General features: G+C 37.3%; 1 protein-coding gene across 1 annotated transcript; it reads left to right on the top strand.

Moving 5' to 3' along the window:
• The first annotated feature begins 12665 nt into the window (after positions 1 to 12665).
• On the top strand, positions 12666 to 14329 carry LOC100675717 (olfactory receptor 5L1-like). The gene has a single exon (XM_003422645.3). It carries the CDS (start codon positions 13379 to 13381, stop codon positions 14327 to 14329), a length of 951 nt encoding a protein of 316 aa, XP_003422693.2. The 5' UTR covers positions 12666 to 13378.
• Positions 14330 to 23341: the final 9012 nt, after the last annotated feature.

Here is a 23341-nt window from a genome sequence, read left to right as displayed (position 1 = left end):
CAAGGAAACAGGGATGTGCTTTCCTAAGAGACACTTGGGGATCAGTTCTCAGCCCCCGGCCTTGTTCAGAGCATGACCCCCTGCTGCAATCAGCTACTGGTATGAACACCAATCACCCCTGCCCCTCTAAGACCATAGGACAGAGCCTGTACCACACACTTGTTGATCAGCTACCTGGAAACCTGAGTTGAATTCATACAAGAAAACTGAATGAGCTCCTAGACTGATATACCAGATAACAGCTCTAGCCATCTGGGGACAAGATATCTCAGAGCTCCAAAGGAGAAAATAATCAAGCTAGCTCACTCAAGCAACCCATAGAGGTATACCAAAAGAAAACAAAGCAAGCAGCTATGACACAGTAAGCAAGCATAAATGAATGCGATAACTTATAGATGGCCGGAGACAACAGTCAATATCAAGTCACACAAAGAAACAGACCCTGATCACCTCAACAGTTTCTCAAAACAAAGAATCCAGGGATCTTCTAGAAAAAGTTCATTCCTGAAATTACCAGAGCCAGAATACAAAAGTTTAATATACAGAACCCTTTTTTCAATACATTAGGAAGGAAATGAGGCAATACGCAGAACAAGCCAAGGAACACACAGATACAGCAATTAAAGAAATAAGACAGATTGTTCAGGATCATAACGAAAAGTTTAATAAGCTGGAAAAATCCATAGACAGACAGTAATCAGAAATTCAGAAGATTAACAATAAAATTACAGAAGTAGACAACTCAATAGAAAGTCAGAGAAGCAGAATTGAGCAAGTAGGGGCTAGAATTTCTGAACTCGAAGATAAATCACTTGGCAGTAATACATTTGAAGAAAAATCAGATAAAAGAATTAAAAAAAAATGAAGAAACCTTAAGAATCATGTGGGACTCCCTCAAGAGAAAAAACCAATGAGTGATTGGAGTACCAAAGCAGGAAAGGAAAACAGAAAATATGGAGAGAGCTATAGGAGACTTGTTGCCAGAAAACCTCCCTGATATCATGAAAGATGAGAAGATATCTATCCAAGATGCTCATCGAACTCCACATAAGGTAGATCTTAAAAGAAAATCATCAAGACATATTATAATCAAGCTTGCCAAAACCAAAGATAAAGAGAGAATTATAAGAGCAGTTAGGGATAAACGAAAAGTCACCTACGAAGGAGAGCCAAGAAGAATAAGCTCAGTCTACTTGGCAGAAACCATGCAGACAAGAAGACAATGGGATGACTTATTTAAAAAACTGAAGGAAAAAAATTGCCTGCCAATAATCACATATCCAGCAAAACAGTCTCTTAAATATGAAGGTGAAATTAAGACATCTCCAGATAAACACAAGTTTAGGGAATTCGTAAAAACCAAACCAAAACTACTAGAAATACTAAAGGGAGTTCTTTGGTTAGAAAATCAATTATATAAGGTATCAACCCAAGGCTGGAACACTGGGCAGAGCAACCAGAAGTTAACCCAGACAGGGAAATCCAAAAAAAACAATGCAAGAATAATAATTAAAAAAAAGCTCACAACAGGGTAACAGCGATGTTATTATATAGAAGAAGACAACATTATAATAATAAAGAGGGACTAAGAAATGTAATCATACACCTTCTATATGGAGAGGAACATACCGTGATACAAAGAAATAAAAGTTAGTTTTAAATTTAGAAAAATAGGGGTAAATAATAAGGTAAACACAAAGGAGACAAACTATCCTCCTCATCAAAATAAAATACAAGGGAAAAATAGAGACTCAGCAGAAACAAAATCAACAACAACAAATATGAGGAAAGGACTATATATAAACTACTCAGCACATAAAATTAAGTGGGAAAAAGAAACTGTCAAGAACACACAAGAAAAGACATCAAAATGGTAGCACTAAATTCATACCTAGCCATAATTACCTTGAATGTAAATGGACTAAATGCGCAAGTAAAGAGACAGAGAGTGGCAGTGTGGATTAAAAAACAAGATCTGTCTATATGCTGCCTACAAAAGACACAGTTTAGGCTTAGAGGCACAAACTAAAACTCAAAAAAAAAAAAACTCAAAGGATGGAAAAAAATATATTAAGCAAACAACAGTCAAAAAAGAGCAGGAGAGGCAATATTAATTTCTGAGAAAATAGACTTTAAAGTTAAATCCATCACAAAGGATAGGAAAGGACACTATACAATACACCAAAAAGATATAACCATATTAAATATTCATGCATCCAATGACAGGGCTGCAAGATACATAAAACAAACTCTATCAGCTTTGAAGAGTGAGATAGACAACTCAACAATAATAGTAGGAGACTTCAACATGCCAATTTCAATGAAGGATGGGAAATCCAGAAAGAAGCTCAAAAAAGACTTGGAAGATCTAAATGCTACTATCATCCCACCTGACCGCATGAACATATACAGAACATCTACCCACCAGCAACCAAGTATACTTTCTTTTCTAGTGCACATGGAACATTCTCTAGAATAGACCACATATTAGGTCATAAAGCAAGCCTTAGCAGAATCCAAAACATTGAAATATTATAAAGCATCTTCTCTGACCATAAGGCCATAAAAGTGGAAATCAATAATAGGAAAAGCACAGAAAAGAAATCAAACACTTGGAAACTGAACAATGCTTTGCTCAAAAAAGACTGGATTATAGAAGGCATTAAAGATGGAATAAAGAAGTGCATAAAATCCAACGAGAATGAAAACACATCCTACAGAACATTTGGGACACACCAAAATTGGTGCTCAGAGTCCAATTCATATCAATAAATGCACACATCCAAAAAGAAGAAAGAGCCAAAATCAAAGAATTATCCCTACAACTCGAACAAATAGAAAGGCAGCAACAAAAGAAACCCTCAGGCACCAGAAGAAAACAAATAATAAAAATTAGAGCATAACTACATAAAATAGAAAACAGAAAAACAATTGAAAGAATTAACAACACCGAAAGCTGTTTTTTTTGAAAAAAATTGATAAAACACTGGCCAAACTGACAAAAGAAAAACAGGAGAGGAAGCATATAACCCAAATAAGAAATGAGATGGCCAATATTACAACAGACCCAACTGAAATTAGAAGAATCATATCAGGTTACTATGAAAAATTGTACTCTAACAAATTTGAAGACCTAGAAGAAATGAATGAATTCCTAGAAACACACTACCAACCTAACACAAACAGAGGTAGAAAAATTAAATAGACCCATAACAAAAGAAGAGATTGAAAAGGTAATCAAAAACTCTCAACAAATAAAAGCCCTTGTCCGGACAGCTTCACTGCGGAGTTCTACGAAACTTTCAGAGAAGAGTTAACACCACTATTATTAAAGGTATTTCAGAGCATAGAAAAGGATGGTAATACTACCAGACTTATTCTATGAAGCCACCAAATCCCTAATACCAAAACCAGGTAAAGACACAAGAAAAGAAAATTATAGACCTATATCCCTCGTGAACGTAGTTGCAAAAATCCTCAACAAAATTCTACCCAATAGAATTTGACAACATATCAAAAACATACTTCACCATGAACAAGTGGGATTCATACCAGGCATGCAGAGATGGTTCGACATTAGAAAAACAATTAATGTAATCCATGACATAAATAAAACAAAGGACAAGAATCACATGATTTTATCAATTGATGCAGAAAAGGCATTTGACAAAGTTCAACACCCATTCATGATAAAAACTCTCAGCAAAATAAGAATAGAAGGAAAATTTCTCAACAAAATAAAGGGCATTTATCCAAAGCCCACAGCCAACCTCACCCTAAATGGAGAAAACCTGAAAGCTTCCCCACTGAGATCAGGAACCAGACAAAGATGCCCTTTATCACCATTCTTATTCAACATTGTGTCGGAGGTCTTAGCCAGAGCAATTAGGCTAGATAAAGAAATAAAGGGCATCCAGATTGGCAAAGAAGAAGAAGAAGTAAAAGTATCTCTATTTGCAGATGACATGATCTTATACACAGAAAACCTGAGGGAATCCTCCAGAAAACTACTGAAACTAATAGAAGAGTTCAGCAGAGCATCGGAATACAAGATAAACATACAAAAATCAGTTGGATTCCTCTACACCAACAAAAAGAACACCGAAGAGGAAATCACCAAATCAATGCCATTTACAGTAGCCCCCAAGAAGATAAAATACTTGGGAATACATCTTACCAGAGACGTAAAAGACTTATATAAAGAAAACTAGAGTACACTTCTGCAAGAAACCAAAAGGGACATATCTGGAAAAACATACCTTGTTCATGGATAGGAAGACTTAACAGTATAAGAATGTCTATTCTACCAAAAGCGATCTATGCATTTAATGCAATTCCAATCCAAATTCCAATGACACTTTTTAATGAGATGGAGAAACAAATTACCAAGTTCATATGGAAGGGAAAGAGGCCCCGGATAAATAAGGCATTACTGAAAAAGAAGAACAAAGTGGGAGGCCTTACTTTACCTGAGTTTAGAACCTATTATACTGCCATAGTAGTCAAAACAGCCTGGTGCTTGTACAACAACAGATACGTAGAACAATGGAGCGGAATTGAGAATCCAGACATAAATCCATCCATATATGAGCAGTTGATATTTGACAAAGTCCCCAAAACAGTTAAATGGGGAAAAGACAGACTTTTTAACAAATGGTGCTGGCATAACTGGATATCCATCTGCAAAAAAATGAAACAAGACCCATACCACACTCCATGCACAAAAATGAGCTCAAAGTGGATCAAAGACCTAAATATAATATCTAAAACAATATAGATCATGGAAGAAAAAACAGGAGCCCTAATACATGCCATAAACAGTATACAAAAAATTATTAAGAATGCAGAAGAAAAGCTAGATAACTGGGAGCCCCTAAAAATCAAACATCTATGCTCATCCAAAGACTCCATCAAAAGATTATAAAGGCTACCTACAGACTGGGAAAAAGTTTTTAGCTATGACATTTCCGATCAGCCCCTGATCTCTAAAATCTGCATGATACTGCAAAAACTCAACTACAAAAAGACAAATAACCCATGAAACAATGGGCAAAAGATATGAATAGATACTTCACTAAAGAAGACATCCAGGTAGCTAACAGATACACGAGGAAATGTTCATGATCGTTAGCCATTAGTTAAATGCAGACTGTGGAGAGATTGGAACACTTATACACTGCTGGTGGGAATGTAAAATGGTACAACCACTTTGGAAATCAATTTGGCGCTTCCTTAAAAAGCTAGAAATAGAACTACCATATGATCCAGCAATCCCACTCCTTGGAATACATCCTAGGGAAATAAGAGCCTTTACACGAACAGATAGATGCACACCCATGTTAATTGCAACACTGTTTACAAAAGTTGGAGGCAACCAAGGTGCCCATCAACGGATGAATGGATAAATAAATTATGGTATATTCACACAATGGAATACTATGCATCAGTAAAGAACAGTGAGTAATCTGTGAAACGGTTCATAACATGGAGGAACCTGGAAGGCATTATGCTGAGTGAAATTAGTCAGTTGCAAAAGGGCAAAGATTATATAAGACCACTATTATAAGAACTTGAGAAATAGTCTAAACTGAGAAGAAAATATTTCTTTGTGGTTACGAGAGGGGGAGGGAGGGGGAGTGGGAGAGGGGTATTCACTAATTAGATAGTAGATAAGAACTACTTTAGGTGAAGGCAAAAACAACACACAATACAGGGGAGGTCAGCACAAATGGACTAAACCAAAAACAGTTTCCTGAATAAACTGAACGGTTCGAAGGCCAGTGTAGTAGTGACAGGGGTTTGGGGACCATGGTTTCAGGGGACATCTAAGCCAATTGGCATAATGAAATCTATTAAGAAAACATTCTGCATCCCACTTTGAAGAGTGGCATCTGGGGTCTTAAACGGTAACAAGCAGCCATCTAAGATGCATCAATTGGTCTCAACCCACCTGGATCAAAGGAAAATGAAGAACACCAGGGACAGAAGGTAATATCAAGGCCAAGAGACAGAAGGGGCCACATAAACCAAAGACTGCATCATCCTAATACCAGAAGAACTAGATGGTGCCCGGCTACAACCGATGACTGCCCTGAAAGGGAACACAACACAGAACCCCTGAGGGAGGAGGAGAGCAGTGGGATGCAGACCCCAAATTCTCATAAAAAGACCAGACTTAATGGTCTTACTGAGATTAGAAGACCCTGGTGGTCATGGCCCCCATACCTTCTGTTGGCCCAGGACAGGAACCGTTCTCAAAGACAACTCTTCAGACGTGGTTTGGACTGGACAACGCGTTGGAGAGGGATGCTGGTGAGGAGTGAGCTTCTTGGATTTGGTGGACACTTGAGACTATGTTAGCATCTCCTGCCTGAAGGGGAGATAAGAGGGTAGAGGCGGTTAGAAGCTAGCCAAATGGTCATGAATAGCAGAGGGAGAGAGCGGGCTGTCTCATTAGGGGGAGAGCAATTGGGAGTATGTAGTAAGGTGTATGTAAGCTTTTGTGTGAGAGATGGACTTGGTTTGTAAACTTTTACATAAAGCACAATAAAAATTGCATTAAAAAAACCAATGGTGTTATGTGGCAGGCAAAAAGTAACGAATTTGCAATGTTAAATACAGTAAAATTTGTAAATGGGTGAGTGGGGAGAAAGAATTCAAATCCATTTGTGGATATGGGAGGAATTGCTTCATAATTGACATGCTCTTTTAACTTAGCCTTGAAGGTTAGACAAGAGTTTAAGAGAAAGAATAAGCTGTACACGTATAAAAAGCCGAATAGTTAAATATTGTGTGATAGATATATTTACAACAGTGGGGGAAAAAAAAAAAAAAAGAGTAGCTGCTGTGGCTGCTTCTGTACAATCAAAAACCTCATGGGATTTTTTTTTTTTTTTTGGCTTGGAAGCTTATGGTCATGATCTCATAGGACATCCTGGTCAATTGGCCTAATAACATGTTCTGTGCTTTGTTTTACCTCCTAGCTCTATGAACAGTGCCTGGGGTCTTAAAAACTTTCAATCTGCCATCCCAGGTATAAAAAGTTGTTTCTATTTACAACAGAGGATGAAGGATAGTAAAGAATAGAAGGAAGATATGGAATGTGTGCTAATTGCCTCCATGTACAACTGCCTCCTTTGCCGTGAGACCGGAAGAACTACATGGTGCCTGGCCACCATTACTGATTATTTTGATCAAAGATTCCATAAAAAAATCCTGATCAAAAGGGGAAAAATGCAGAAGAGAATTTAAATTCTCATGGACGCCATAATTTCTGGAGACGTGAATATTGTGTGAACCACTGAAACTCTTGGCCTGAGATAATCCTTAAGCTTTAAACCAAAAATATTCCTTGAAGTCTTCTGAAAACTAAACAATAAATTAGCTTAACTAGTAAAAAAGATCTGCCTTGAGCATTATGCCCTTTAAGAACTGTCTGTATGGGATCCAACTGATAACAGCAACCGAAAAGATTAGATAGGAACCTTAGGGGATAGTGAATTTTAGTTAATGGGGGAAGAATGACTCAGAAAAGGAGGGTAAGAATGGTTACACACTTGAAGAATATAATCGATGTCACTAAATGGTACATGTAGAAACTGTAGAATTGGTATATGTTTTGTTGTGTATGTTCTCAACAACAACAAAATAAAAAAAATAATTTTTAAAAAATTAAAAAAAAGAAGTTTTATGCAGGAGCAAACAGTGTGAACAATGTTCCGGCGGCAAGAATGTATATAATTAAGGCAGTGATTCAACAAAGATTTTTGAGCTACTATTTTCTGGCATATACATAAATGGTATCTCATTAGGTGCTGGAAGGAATAAAAATTAGAATGATTTATAGTTATTATTCTAAATTATTTCAGGAACTAATTCCACTGTGGAGGAAGACAGGGTATAAAAAAGAGGTTTAAATACATTACATTGATTCTGAGAATGTCGAGAACAAACACAGAGATGCTATGTTCTTGTACTATTTTTTGAATACTTTCTCTCATCTATCAATACAGGTAAATACAGTATTAATCCATTATGGCAGCTTGAGCAAGGGCATAATCTTCATCAGGACTCTCTAGGCAGTCTTCATGGAACAACTGAATGGCGTCATCATAAGTAGTGAGAGCTAATTTCCCTCCTTGGGTTTTACTATCATTTTAAATTAATTATCATTTCTAATTACAATGTGAAGGAAGAAATAATCAAAGACCAAAGTTGTTGTGTGTATTAGGGATAATTGATTTTCCTTTATTAAATACAATAGTTATTACACAAAACCTTCATAGAGATTGGTATCTAATTTGGAAACGTTATAACATCAGATTTATCTTTTCTTTATAGCATCATTTTTTTTTTCCTGAATTACTTATTTATCCTTCTGTTGTTATATACTCTGTGCGTTAATGGAATTCCAAATTAAGTCAGATATAACAACAAAAAAAAAAAAACGAAAGCAAATGCAGTGCCATCGAGTCAATTCCGACTGAAAGCAGCCCTACAGGACAGAGTAGAACTGCTCCATAGAGTTTCCAAGGAGCGCCTGGCAGCTACATAATAGGGAAATGACTGTTTTATGAATGTAAAATGAAACCTGGGCAACTATTTTTTATATCGGTTCAATTAAATTATTCAGAAAGATTATGTGATGGTAAGTTTACAATGATGAGTTAAAGTCACCCTGTTTTGGTTAATATTTGCTTGTCTAATGATGACCAGCATAGTTTTAGATATTCACAAATAAACAATCTTCCAATCCACATTGTGGTTTAATTCTTATTTATTTCACATGGAACAAGTGAAAAGCACTAAAGAAATTAATCTCAACTTTAATAAACAGTGAATAATCACTTTGAAAAGAATAAACCCTTATTTTTTTCACCTAAATTTGCAAAAGATGTTTAATTTTTTTGTGAAGGAAGAGACACAACCGCTTTAACTTTTATGCTGGGGGAACAGAGACCCATATAGTTTAGGTACTCTGACAAAAGTTTAAATCTGGGACTTCAACCACATGGGCAATAACACTTTTCAACAAACACTGATGATAAATCTCATGTTCTGCTAGTATCTAATGTTCGAGTCCAACATTCTCTCTGGTAGCTTTCATGATTGCTATGTCAAGCATGATTTATGTTGGTGTTATCCATCAAATTTTAAATTGAAAAAGGAAGACCTGTAATTTCAAGTGTATACTATAGCAGTCTGGAGTCCATCATGATTCATTTGAAATATATGGGTCATTAGATTTTATATCATTTCTTTTTGCTTCTGAATGATTTAAATTTCACTTACTGTCCAGAACTGCATCTTTTATTATTCACACTAACATAGTGCTTTACAACTAAAAACCAAAACCAAACCCATTGCCATTGAGTTGATTCCGACTCATAGCCACCCTATAGGACAGAGTAGAACTGCCTCATAGGGTTTCCAAGGAGCCCCTGGTGGATCTGAACTGCCCACCTTTTGTTTAGTCTCCCTAGCACTTAACCGCTACACCACCAGGATTTCCTTGCAACTAAGTAGATGCTGAATATAAATGGACCTATAATTTTCTGTGGTAATAAAACTCTATGTGATTTTTGCCTACAATAAATGAATTATCATTACATGTATCATTACTATATTATTATTTAAAAACTTATGCATATTTATAATTTTTGATAAAAATTTCAAGGGGAAACTACATAATGTCATTGGAAATTCATCTCAATATTAATGAGCTGAATTTTATTTTTCTTTATTTCAATTAGTAAGACTGTCCACAGATGAGTATTTATTATTCTCAGAGTAACGCAAGTTTCAGCTCCCTAACTTAGATAGTAAAGCAAAGATCAAACAGTATTTTGTTTTGTTGAAATAGCAAAGTCACTCAATTTTTTTTAATATCACGAACCTAATATGTCAAAAATTTTGTAGTCACTTGCTATCAATGCTTATTTTAACAATTTATTAAAATTTTTTTTTTCATTTTTGTTTAAGGAAACTCTGTCAATCTCCTTATCTTCAAATGGAATTGTTATGTAGTCATTAGAGACATTCTCCATCTCGTTATCTGAGAATATTATTTAAAAAGGCCTTTAGTATGTTATATACTAAATAACAATTTAAAAATCTTATTGCAGTTGCACTCAGTTGAATATTCTGTGAAATAATACAAACAGACTCCAGCTTCAGTTCAGGAGGTAGAAAGCTAAAAATAGATTTGCTTCCATTATTTTTTTTTCCATTATTACAAAAAAAAAAAAAAAACAAACCCAAATCCAGTGCCACTGAGTCAATTCCGACTCATAGTGACCCTATAGGACAGAGTAGAACTGCCCCATAGGGTTTCCAAGGAGCGCCTGAAGGATTCGAACTGCCGACCCTTTGGTTAGCAGCTGTAGCACTTAACCACTATGCCAGCAGGGCTTCCCCATTATTATAGGACAAGCATAGTCAGCAAAATCACAACTTTTCTGGAACACATCAGATAACTGAGGTCACTGGAAGGTCAGCTAAGGCAAGCACTGAGTAACCAGTACCAGCATTTCACTGTCAGGGGAGGGAGAATGATCTGGAAAGGGGCCCTCTCTGAGGCGGAGGTGAAAGGAAAGACCTAAAACTTCATTTGGATTAAACGTATATCTATGACAAACCAGCCCTCACACTAAGCATGAGGTAACACTACAGAAATATGAAGCTTGTGGTGCACTGAGGTAATCAAAGAAACAGCAAAACTGAAGCCCAGCTCTACTACTGACTAGATTGGGGTTAGTGTGATAAATGCTATGCCTTGCAGAAAATTAGGATATTTTGCAACATTATGGAAAAGGAAAAATTAACAGGAAATATTCATGTCATTTCAGGATGTTAATACGAACTTTACCCACATACACAATACTGGGATTTTGGGTTCCTGTAATGTACCATGAAATTTTGGCAGATGTTTGCTTGCTTTTCCATATTGTTTCCCAAGTTACAGTATTGGGTTTATTATATTAATTTCCAGTAGACATGCCGTAGAGATGAACAATCATTTGTGTCTTATATGTAAAGTAAGTTTTATTTTTAACGGTTTATCTTTAGTGTTCCATAGAGACAAATAATTGTTTTGAGAACTGAAGGGACCCAGTCCCCAGGAGCTTAAATTGCAATATAAAGTCTCTATACTTTTTTTTTTTATACTACACACGGGCTGATATCTTCAAGTCCAGGGAAGAGATGTCTACCAGTCAGGTTTGTTAGCTAGAACTAGACTCTAGTTACTTGAATATTGAAAGAAATACATTTTGTGAACAAGAAAATATTTTTAAAATATGTCTCATTCTTCTAGTTATATAGAATACTTTATAAACTTCAATAATAATTATAAGCTTTATGTTTCTGTAATAGTTATAAGCTCTCTTTTAATTAGAGAATGTTTATACAGAAACCCTTTTCCTATATACTGATTATTTAAAATATTTAAATGATTTAAAATTTAAAATATTTCAAATTATTTAGTCAATTTTAAAATACTTTTGTCTTTAGTATTAAGAGATATTTGATGGAAAATTAGAACAACGCCTCTGTAACACCAAACACTGGGCGACGGCTAATAATTTGAGTTAGAATACACAGCAAACAAAATGGTAGATCTTTTGTTTTTCTCCTTTTCTTTCCCTTTCCTTCTTCTTTCACACAAATTTCCTTCACTGACTCTAATACAGATGGCCACAGAAATATTCCCTAATTGTCACCCTAAGTCCGAGGTTACATTAATGTGCCCTACAGCTGGTGTGAGGACACATGGACTTGTCAGTTACCTTTACTCAGGAAAGGATTTAATTCTTTTCACCAATGATTGACTTTACCATGGCCAAGTTTTATGCTATCAGCCTAGATTGTAAACAAACATTTGAAAGAAAATCTTTAATTTAGGAGTTGGCAAAGAGTTGTATGTAAGTATGTAATTACGATCAGGTAGATGGTCAAACCATGACTTCAGGACAAGTAATTGTCCCCACTTTTTAAAAATTAGTCCAACATGTGGAGAAAATACCAAGCTGTGTGTGTTCCTAATCCTATCTTTTCTCATACAATCGTGTTGGCACATGTGTCTCTGAGTCTAGGAGAGAGTAAAATTCCTCAACTTCTGTACGTCTTTCCTATAAGCAATAAGTCTGGGTCACAGCTCCCGCTGACATAGGCTAGATCACATAACCACTTCCCCCAATCTACTCTGTGAGAACCTGGGAAAATATTTATTTGCCTGTTTTTCAATATGGATAAAACATGTGCTTTTAAGGATTGTAACCTGACATTAAATTGATTACATGTAACCTCTCTAGCTCCATTCATACCTCTACAGCGACATCACGTCAACAGCTACATCTGTTCCCAGGTGTGCTATCAGTCATCCTGTTTTTAATTAACTGTGTCTGAAACTCAATCTCAAACACCATTATGATTTTCCATTACAGTCACACTGTACACATGCTTAATAATTTATTTTCTTATATTTAGTATTTGCTTATATTTAATGCCATAAACATTGCTGCCATATAGCTTTGAACTTAATTTTTCAAAGTAATTTGTCAATGCATTTAAACAATTCTTACAAAAGATTGCTACAAATAAAATGTCTCTTCTGAAAAAAAAAAGTTAATTTAACTTTCATTGTTGCTTTGGAGTTAATACTTTGGACATCTGCTTTTTAACTGTTTTCCAGAAAAAGTTTATACAACAGTTAGCATTGTTAGCATTCATTATCACCCTTATAATTAGCAAAATCACTTGGTTAATTTGATAAGCTAAAAAGATTATGGCTTTCACTATCTACTTTATCTTTTTTTTAATTCAGCATAATACCAAATGTAAACAGGTCTTTCTAAGCCACTGACTCAAGGAAGTTTGTCACACTCCACGAAATTGGAAAAAACAGGTACCTCATCTACTAATAATTTATGCTACCAATAAACTGGAAGAAAAACAACAACAACAAAAATATAAATATCATACAGGAGCACAACAGCTAAAACCCCAACTGGACACTGCTTGTTAAGTTTCTCAGGGAACAGGAGGTAAATTCAATGGAGCTGTAAAGCATAACATTGAATCACTTACAAAGTTTCATCAAAACACTAATTTAGTAGGTAATCCCAATCTACTGTGCAGATAAATTCTGAGAATCATTTAAGGCTTTTGATGATGATTATTTTTAACCAGTGGGATCTACAGAAGTTTTTAACACTTTGAATGATTTGACAATTACATTTTTCTTACAGGCAGCTTTCCTATAAAAACTATTTTTCGTATAAATATTCTATCTCTGTGAAGTTAATACAAAACTCTTATTCTCTTCTAGGAGAAAGATAAAAAATGTAATTGTTTTCCCAAACCTGAAATATAGTGGAAAATGGTGGAAGAAAATTGCACCGTGGTGACAGAGTTCATTCTCCAGGGATTATCAGATGTCCCTGAGCTGAAAATCTTCCTCTTCCTGTTTTTCCTTCTAATCTATGGAGTCACAGTTGTGGGCAACCTGGGCATGATTGCACTGATTCACGTCAGCAGTCGGCTTCACACCCCCATGTACTTTTTCCTCAGCCACTTGTCCTTTGTGGATTTCTGTTACTCCACCGTCATTGTGCCTAAGACACTGGACAATATCATCAACAAGGACAAAGCCATTTCTTTCCTGGAATGCATGGTGCAATTCTATTTGTTTTGTGCTTATGGAATCACTGAGGTCATCCTGCTGGCTGTGATGGCCTATGACCGGTTTGTGGCCATCTGCAACCCCCTGCTGTACATGGTCATCATGTCCCAGAAGCTCCGTTTGGAGCTAGTGTCTGGCTGCTACCTGTGTGGAACAGTGTGCTCTCTGATGCACTTGTGTTTAGCTCTTGAGATCCCGTCCTATCTATCTAATGTGATTAACCACTTCTTCTGTGATCTACCCCCTCTCTTATCTCTTGCCTGCTCTGATGTCTCTATGAATGAACTGCTGGTGTACATTGTGGCCACTGTCAATGAGAGCATCACCATTGTGGTCATCCTCACCTCCTACTTGTTTATTCTTGTCACCATCCTGAGGATGCGCTCTGCAGAGGGAAGGCGTAGAGCGTTTTTCACCTGTGCCTCTCACTTCACAGCCACAATTGTCTTCCATGTAACAATCCTTTTCATTTATTGCAGGCCCAGCTCTAGCAACAGTCTGGACACAGACAAGGTAGCCACAGTGTTCTACACTGTAGTAATTCCCATGCTGAACCCCCTGATCTACAGCCTGAGGAACAAGGATGTGAAAGAAGCTCTCAGGAAAGTGATGGGATTTAATTTACTCACCAAGGGGCCATTTGCTTAGCTGGACTTAACCAAAAAACTCATGGTCATTGAGTTGATTCTGACCCATAGTGAGCCTTAACCAGTGTACCACCAGGTCTCCTAGCTGGACTTAGGGTTTCAAAAAGGACTTTTAAGAAGGGATTTTTGTTTGAGTGAAAATCAATGAAATGGAAATCCAGGAAAGACATTAGTGAACCAGGGTACTTTGCATGATTCCTTGTTCTCTACTCACCTTTTAGATTTCTCTTAAATACCCAGTATTAAACAGAACATTGTTCAAATGCACCTACCACCTTTTGCTGCTGTCCTCTGGTCTCTCTGAGTATTTTGCTTGGGCTTAAAATGGCACCGTTAAGCCTCAGTTTTTTTGGTTTGTGTTAAACCAATATATTTCCAGCAAAGCAAAAATAAAGAGACATGTCTTTCCAATGTCCTTAATGCATGTAACCATTCTTACTGAATTCAATTCCTTTTTATTTCAGGGAATATACATTTTTCTTATATATGTATATATTATATGTATATACTATATTACATATATACATATATTATAACACATATAATAAAAAAACCCACTGCCATCGAGTCGATTCCGACTCATAGCGACCCTCTAGGACAGAGTAGAACTTTATATCATATTATATTTATATATTTATATTATGGTTTTTTTGTTATATATATTATATTTATATTATACGTGTATGCATATATTATATGTATAAAATATGTGTGTATTTTTTTTAATTTGGAGCAACCTTCCCATGTGTTTATGGGTATATGTGGGAATTAAATTTTAATCATTTTTTGGTTATTTTCTCTTTTACTACTTTTTCTTTTCCAATGTCAATTATTTTTTGCAACTTTTAAAAACTTTCTCATCTGTAAAATGAATGTTGTAATAATATTCTACCTATCTCATGAGTTCCTCCGTGGTGCAAACAGTTAAAGAACTTGGCTATTGGTCAATAGTTTGGAAGTTCAAGTCCACCCAGGGGTGCCTCAGAAGAAAGACCAGATGGTGTATTCCCCAAAAAACTGGCCACTGAAAACCCTGTGGAACAAAACTCTACTCTGGCACCTGTTGGGTAGACATGAGTCAGAGTCAAACTGAGGACAGCTGGTTGGTCACTTCTCATAATATTATCATGGAAATTAAATAAACAATGAATATCAAGCTCTTAGTGCTAGATATGGTGTAATATATGTGCTTAATAAATTAGCTGTTGTTATTCTTGTTGTTGCCTATGCTCTGTGTTTTACCATACTTTTAGCTCTGTATTTCACTTTCATTCTTGATTAAACAAGTATATCATATGTTTGATACCCTCTGTTTTTCAAGTTTGTATGTCTTCGTTAATGTTGTGGTCTGTCTGAAATGATTTTAACCATTTTTACCTTTGTAAATCTTACCTATAGTATTAGTTTCCTGTGGCTCCTGAACCAATTATCATAATGTTGGTGGACTCAAAGAACACAGATTTATTCTCTTGAACTTCTGGAGGTCAGAAATCTGAAATCAGTATCATTGGGCTGAAATAATGGTTTTGGCAAGGCCACATCCTCTCTAGGGCCTCTTGGGAAGAATTTGGTCCTTTCCTCTTATAGCTTCCTGTGACTTCCAGTTTTCCTTGGCTTGTGGCCCCGTCACTCCAAACTTCAATGCCAGAATCTTCAAACCTCTCTCTGTCCTGTCATTAAAACACCTTCCTCTGTGAGTGTACATGTGTGTTAAATCATAAAACTGCAAGGACTTGCCTCATAGAAAGCATTCTTACTAACGTTTCTTAAAACGGTATCTTTGGGGCAAGAATCATGTGTTAACCATTAAGAAATATTCCAGAATACCTGTCACAAATGGTTACTTATTATTTCAATTAAATAAATGCTAACTGGAAAAAAAAATGAGTAATGTGCTTGAGATGAAAATGTGGCACTGTATTGAAATTCAAATATTTTAAATGAGGTGAGATTTCTCATATTACCTGAGAGATTTTTCATGTTAAAATAAAAGTAAGGTAAATTTGAAGCTCCAACTAAAGCAGTTTATCATCCTTGGTATTATTGACATTTTGGTTCAGGCAATTCTTTGCTATGGAGTTCTTTTTTTGCTTTTTTTTCTCATTGAAATTTAGATGAAGGTTTACAGAACAAACTAGTTTCTCATCAAAGAATTAGTACATACATTCTATATGACATTGGTTAACAACCCCACTATGTGTCAACACTCAACCCTGGGTTCCCTATTACCAGCTCTCCTTTTCTCTCCTGCTTCAAGTCCCTGCCCCAGGGCTGGTGCACACCTTTAGTCTTGTTTTGTTCCATGGGCCTGTTCAATCTTTGGCTGAAGGGTGAACCTCAGGAGTGGCCTCATTACTGGGCTGAAAGTGTGTCCGGGGACCATATTCACAGGGTTTCCCCAGTCTCTGTCAGGCCAGCAAGTCTGGTCTTGCTTTTTGAGTTAGGATTTTGTTCTACATTTTTCTCCAGCTCTGGCTGGGACCCTCTATTATGATCACTATCAGACCAGTCAGTGGTGGTAGCCAGGCACCATCTAGTTGTACTGGACTCAGTCTGGTGGAGGCCATGGTAGATGTGGTCCATTAGTCCTTTGGACTAATCTTTCTCTTGTGTCGTCTTTAGTTTTCTTCATTCTTCCTTGCTCCCAAAGGGGTGAGACCAGTGGAGTATCCTAGATGGCTGCTCACAGGCCTTTAAGACCGCAGACGCTACTCACCAAAGTAGAATGTAGAACATTTTCTCTGTAAACTCTTTTATGCCAATTGAACTACATGTTCCCTGAGACCATGGTCCCTACAGCTCTCAGCCCAGCAATTCAGTCCTCCAGGGAGTTTGGATGTGTCTATGGAGGTTCCATGGCCTTGCCTCGTACAGGTTGTGCTGGCTTCCCCAGTATTGTGTACTGTCTTACCCTTCAACAAAGTTACCACTTATCTTTTGTCTATTAAGTGTTTTTCCATCCCCACCCCTCCCCTCCCTTGTAACTATCAAATATTGTTTCTTTTTGTATGTCAACCTTTTCATGAGTTTTTACAGTAGTGGTCTCATACTATATTTGTCCTTTTATGATTGACTTATTTCACTCCGCATAAGGTCCTGTGCTGAGTTCCTTTTGTTTATGGATTTCTTTTTTCATTTCTTTTGTTTTTGTAGGTTTTTTTTTCATTGAGACTTTATGTTTTTCTCCTTTATTTTGATGAATAGGTTTGTTAACTTTCTTTGTAGTTACTTTGAAATTTACCCTTATCTTCCTAGGTTTGACCCAGCCTATTGTTACTTGGTATTGCTTTGCCTTACTCTCCATTATAGAGTTTTATAACTATACCATTTATTCTCTCTTTTATTGTTCTGATGTTGTTGTCATTTACAGATTAACCTCTCTGGTTCCCTTTTGCAATTGTTTTGGTTTTCGATACTCTTTGAGAGTTCATTTCCTATGTCAGTATCTGGCTGGTATAATTTTGTGTCCTAGATTCAGGCTGTAATTTGATGTTGTTTGTTCTCAGACCAAAGGACTCCCTTTAATAATTCTTGTAAGTTTGGTTTGGTTTTTACATATTCCCTTAATTCCTGCTTATCTGGAAATGTCCTAATTTCCCGATCATATTTGAATGAAAGTTTTTCAGGATATATTATTCTTCATTGGCAATTTTTTTTCTTTCAAGGTTTTATATATGTTATCCCATTGCCTTCTTGCCTGTATGGTTTCTGCCGAATAATCAGAGCTTAGTCTTGTTGTTTCTCCTCTGTACATAACTATTTGTTTTTCTTGAGCTGCTTTCAGGATTTTTTCTTTGTCTCCGGTTTTAAAGAAAGTGGTTATGATATTCCTTGATGTTTTTCTTTTGGGGTCTATCCATTATGGGGTTCGTTGAGCTTCTTGGATGGTCAGCTTTTCGTCATTCATGATATTAGGGAAGTTTTCTGTTAGCAGTTCTTCAAAGACCCTCTCTGAGTTTTTCATTTTCTCTCCCTGTTCTGGAACTCCGATCACTCACAAAGTTTTGCTTTTGATTGTATCCCACATAATTCTCAGGGTTTCTTCATTTTCCTACATTCTTTTTTCTGATTTTTCCTCAGAGTTGTATTCAAGTGTCTGTCTTTGATTTCCCTGATTCTGTCTTCCATCATTTCAAACCTTCTCCTCACCCCTCCTGTGGCACTGTCCATTTCTGAAATCTTGTTGTTTATCTTTTGGATTTGTAATTGTTGTTTTTGAATGATTTCTAGTTGTGAATTTAATTTGGCATTTTGTTCCTGTGTTACTCTCCTGAATTGTTCCATTTTTTTGTCTGTATTTGCCATGAATTAGTCCATTTTTTTCCAAAAACGTGTCTATTTTTACCTGCTCTTTATTTCAACTCTTGGATTGCTCTGAATATTAAAGATTTGAATTCCCTCTCAGGTAGTTCTAGTATCTTTTCTTCTACTGGAAAGTCACCTGGTGTTTTATTTTGGAAACCTACTGGACCCATCTTGCCCTTTTTTTTTTTTTTTTTTTTTTAATGTTTTGGTATTGTCCGCTGTCTTTGGGACATTCAGTAATTATTTTCTTCATTTCTTCCTTGTAGATTTGTTTGTTTTTTTCTGCTTTTTTGTTTTGTTTGGTTATGTCTGAGCAGGTAGGCTGTGAGTTCCTTGTTTGCTCATCTGTAGTCAGGATACTTTTTACCTCCTTGTCCAATGGGCAGGGCAGTCATTTGGCTATGGTGCAGCAGGGCAGGTCCAGCTGAAGGGGAGGGGCTGAGATGAGTTGTTTTTTCGTACATACTAGGACTGACAGGGCTGGCCAGGAATCAGTGCTGGGAAGGTTCCAGTAGGCCGTGCCTGTGCTGCTTGGAGGTGTGGTGTTCAGTGCACGGTACAGGTAGGCAGGAGAGAGGGGGAAGGTTGTAATGTGTGGAGCTATTAGGGTTGTGGGAAAGAAGAGAGAGAGGAGAGAAAAACAGGGGCTAAAAACAAAGAAGCAATCAAGGAAAGAGAAAAAAATTGAGTGCTAAAGGAGCTTGCCATTGGAGTGGAGAGATAAGAAACTGAGAAATGGAGAAAAGCAAAAAAAAAAAAAAAATACCTGGATAAAAAATTGGAGTAGAACAAAAGAAAAACCCTCAGGACTCTCAGAGTCCCACTGGTGGGGCTGCTAAGACTGGAGAAGTGAATCCCATGCTTCACAAAGGGGTATAGATGTCACACCAAACCAAGAAACCAAACCCAGTGCCATCAAATCGATTCTGACTCATAGCGACCCTATAGGAGTAGAACTGCCCCATAGAGTTTCCAAGGAGCGCCTGGCAGATTTGAACTGCTGACCCTTTGGTTAGCAGCCATAGCACTTAACCACTACACCACCAGGGTTTCACAGCACTGGGTATTCAGGAGACAGGAAAAGAAGATAAATGTAGAGAGAAGAGAACTGAGAAATCAAGACACAGAAACAGAAAAAGAGAGAAAAGAAAAGGGAAAAGAAAGAAGAAGAAGAAAAAAAAGAAATGCCTCAGGGATCCCACCCATGCAGCTGCTCAGATTGGGGGAGTGGCTCCTGAGCCATGCAGTGCAGCCTGGCTAGAAGGGGCTTCCAAGCTGCAAAAATAAAACAAACAAAACAGAACAAAACAAAACAAGGGGGGAAATAAAGCCCCAGAGATTCCAGCGTGGTGTCGCAGACCTGGGGAGTTGTTCCCCAGACAAGAATGGCTTCACATATTTTCAGGAAGAAGCAAAGATGGCACATGGAACCAGGTGTTCTAGAGAAAGGAGGGGGTGGTGGCAGGAGGCAAGGAAGAAACCAAAAGAGATGGAAAGAACCAATATCAGCTCAGGAGCCCAGCCAGTGTGAGCAGGACAAATCCAAGCAGCCTGAGGCTAAAGCAGTTGCCTCCCGGCCAAGAGACCGTGGCTAGCGGGAAGCAGAGGATGCTGGAGGTGGTGGGGGGGAACAGAGGGTGGCTAAGAAAGCTTATATTTCTGGTTACCAGGTGGTCTGTCTCCTGCTGGGAACTTCATGAAGCTGCTTTCCCCTACTCCCTGTCTGCTGATCTCCTGTGTGGATGGAGTGAATCCAAGAGGCATGGATGCTGCACTTTCTGGCCAGCCAAGTGACCACAGCCTACCAGGAAGCTTGAAGGTAAAGCGGTGGGGAGAGAATGGGAGTGGGAGAGCACGTATGGGTGGTTACCAGGTGCTCTGTCTCCTGCTGGGAGTTCCACAAAGGTGCTTTCCCATTCTCCCTGTCTGCTCATCCCCGACTGGAGTTCAAGATGGCAGATCCATGCTGCATTAGCTGATGGGGCCCTCTGTACGTATCTCTCCTTGCTCTCTGTCCTCTGTCAGTTTCTTATTTCACTCGGTGCTTGGCTGAGTTCTCTATCCCTTCATTTGGCACTTCAGGTTCCAGGAAGGATGTTTGTTTTACTTAGTTTTTTTTGTCTTTACTGTGGAGGGATGGCATGGTGCTTCTGTCTATCCTTGTTATGGAGTTCTGTCCTGGGCAGTGTAGGATGTTGGACAGCATCCTTGGCCTCTTCCCATTTGATGCAAGCAGCACCCTTCCTCTCTTCCCTGACCCAGCCCTCAATGTTCTGACTAGCAGAACTGTCTCCAAGCATTGTCAAATGTTCCCTGAGGAGAGAAACCACTCATATTGGGAACCACAGAACTAGTGCATCAATAAACTAGTACAATGTACATACAATATATCTGGCCTTCTCATAAGAACCTTCAGCATTGAACTTTCTTGTTTTTACAAAGCTTGAAGTAGAATTCAAGGCCATTTTGTCTTAATCAAATATATCTTTCCTGTCACATCTTTCTTCATTAGACAACACATTCTCTCTAGACCTCATCTTAAATTCTGCAAGTTTGCCATGGACTTTCTTAACAGCACAACATCGTTTATGTTGTTTCTCTACTCTCTGTCATTTCCTCTTCTGGACTTAACTAAATCCTTAATGCCCAGTCAAATTATCCTCCTCTTCTCTGTCGTGTGCCTAAAACAATATTTGGCACAAAATATACACAGTATAATTGTATTGTTTGAATGAAGACTTTCTGACCTGTTCAGGTCTTGGATGGTCAACGTTCAATTTGAACACAGAAAAAAGTAAATAATAGCACATATTAGAGTTGTTAACTTCATTCACAGGTGGTTCTTCTTTGACGTGTTAAATTTCTGGATCTTTATATCTCTCAGTGGATAGCTAGATGTATGTTTGTTTGCTCCCTGCTCGTTGGACCATCCCTTTACATTGAATATTCCAATAGTTGTTTGATAAATTGCTTTGAGCTGGTTAAATAAAATAAGTAATAAATATCACAATCCAATTTTCTTTTTAATAATATACCACTTCAAAGGCCAAGACATGCTTCTTCGGGATATCTTCAAGATACAGAAAAACATATTACATCATTTTATTGTGTGTTTAACTAACTCCTAATTAGAAATGTTTAATTGCTCACATATTTTTCCCTTTGGGATTTAGATGTGAGAGTGTCAGTCCCTAAGAACTGATGTCTGATCAGGAAGATGATTTCAAACTTCTCAAAGCAAAGCATAAAAAGTCTGTCCATGCTCCTAAGGAACCAAAGCCTTCCTATGAGAGGTTAACACTTGTTCTATGAACACAGAAGGCACACCTCAAATGGATTCTGATAAATGTTGCAATTCAATGGATGTTCTTGTCTCTAAGTGTCATATTTGATTTTCCGCTAGAAAACGAACTGAGGCTAACAACACTGTAGTAAAAGAAGGGCAAAAGAGAGGAATCAGTCTGGTAAGTATTCTCGACAGAATCATACAATTTTACAGCTGCATGGGATTATATGAAATTATCTCTTATATCCATTGATTTTACACATAGAAATCTGATGTTAGAAGTGGTAACATGCCTGGAATAAGACAGTTTGTAAATCCTCAAACATGTCAAACAACGATAATAACAAAGCACATTTAGCACATTTTATTTTTTAGACAAAACCCAGAATAAATGGAGTCCAATTGTTGTTGTTAGTGGCCATCAAATGGATTCTGCCTTATGGCAAACCCATGTGTGCAGAGTAGAACTACCCCATAGTGTTTTCAAGACTGTGACCTTTCAGAAGCAGGCCACCAAACCTATCTTCCGAGGCACACCTGGATGGATATGAGGCAAATTTGGATGGGTTTGAACGTCCAACCTTTCAGCTAGTAACACTGTGTGGAACATTTACATAACCCAGGGACTCCTGGACTCTAATTAGAAATTGAATTATCTGCTTATTGGAGAATGCCCTATCCTAATAACATAGAATCTCCAAAGTCCTAACCAGATCCTTTTATTACAGAGGTATGCAAATCTGGGCTGCTCAACTGGCCTCCGATTACCAGTTCCTTTTCTAAAGACATCACCCTCAACATATTTTAAAGAGTTGTGAGAATTAAATTAAATGTGAAAGTACTTTGAAGATCATAAGATCAAAATATGTTGAAGCCAGGTATATGACACTTGCCCAGAATTTATCTAATTTAGCTAGCCAGAAACATAACAAAGTTAGAAAAAGAAACACTGAGCAATATTCCAGAGTTCAGGATCATTGTTACATCTCTGCTTTGTTCTATCTACTCAGAGAATAACTCTTCTGATAGTTACACTCTGCTTATTTACTCTAAATGTACGCAAAGTTTTAATAAAATGTTAATTTTCTTAAAAACCTGCAATAAATTGGGGAAAGAGCATGGTGTAACAACGGCTACACAGTGAAATTTAAAGAAGCATAATTTCATCCGATCAGATATGCACAAATACATTTACAAATAGATACAAAACTGACTTTTTCCACAAGGGGGAGGGAAGTCAACTCCCTCTCCATGGGTGGGGTGGGGAAATGTATGTGTGTATGGACAAGCATCATTTAAATTACTATTGACTGTCTACAAGTGGCAGAATTGTAAAATAGGGCAAGGGCAATAAAAGTGAAAATAACCCAAATGGGTGGATAGATGAGCCCATTTGAAAATTGCTTACAGTTCTTCCCTATA

The sequence above is a fragment of the Loxodonta africana genome, chromosome 7 (assembly GCF_030014295.1).
Source record: "Loxodonta africana isolate mLoxAfr1 chromosome 7, mLoxAfr1.hap2, whole genome shotgun sequence".
NCBI lineage: Eukaryota > Metazoa > Chordata > Mammalia > Proboscidea > Elephantidae > Loxodonta > Loxodonta africana.
Note: the sequence above shows the minus strand (reverse complement) of the source record. Positions and strands in the feature narration are given on the sequence as shown.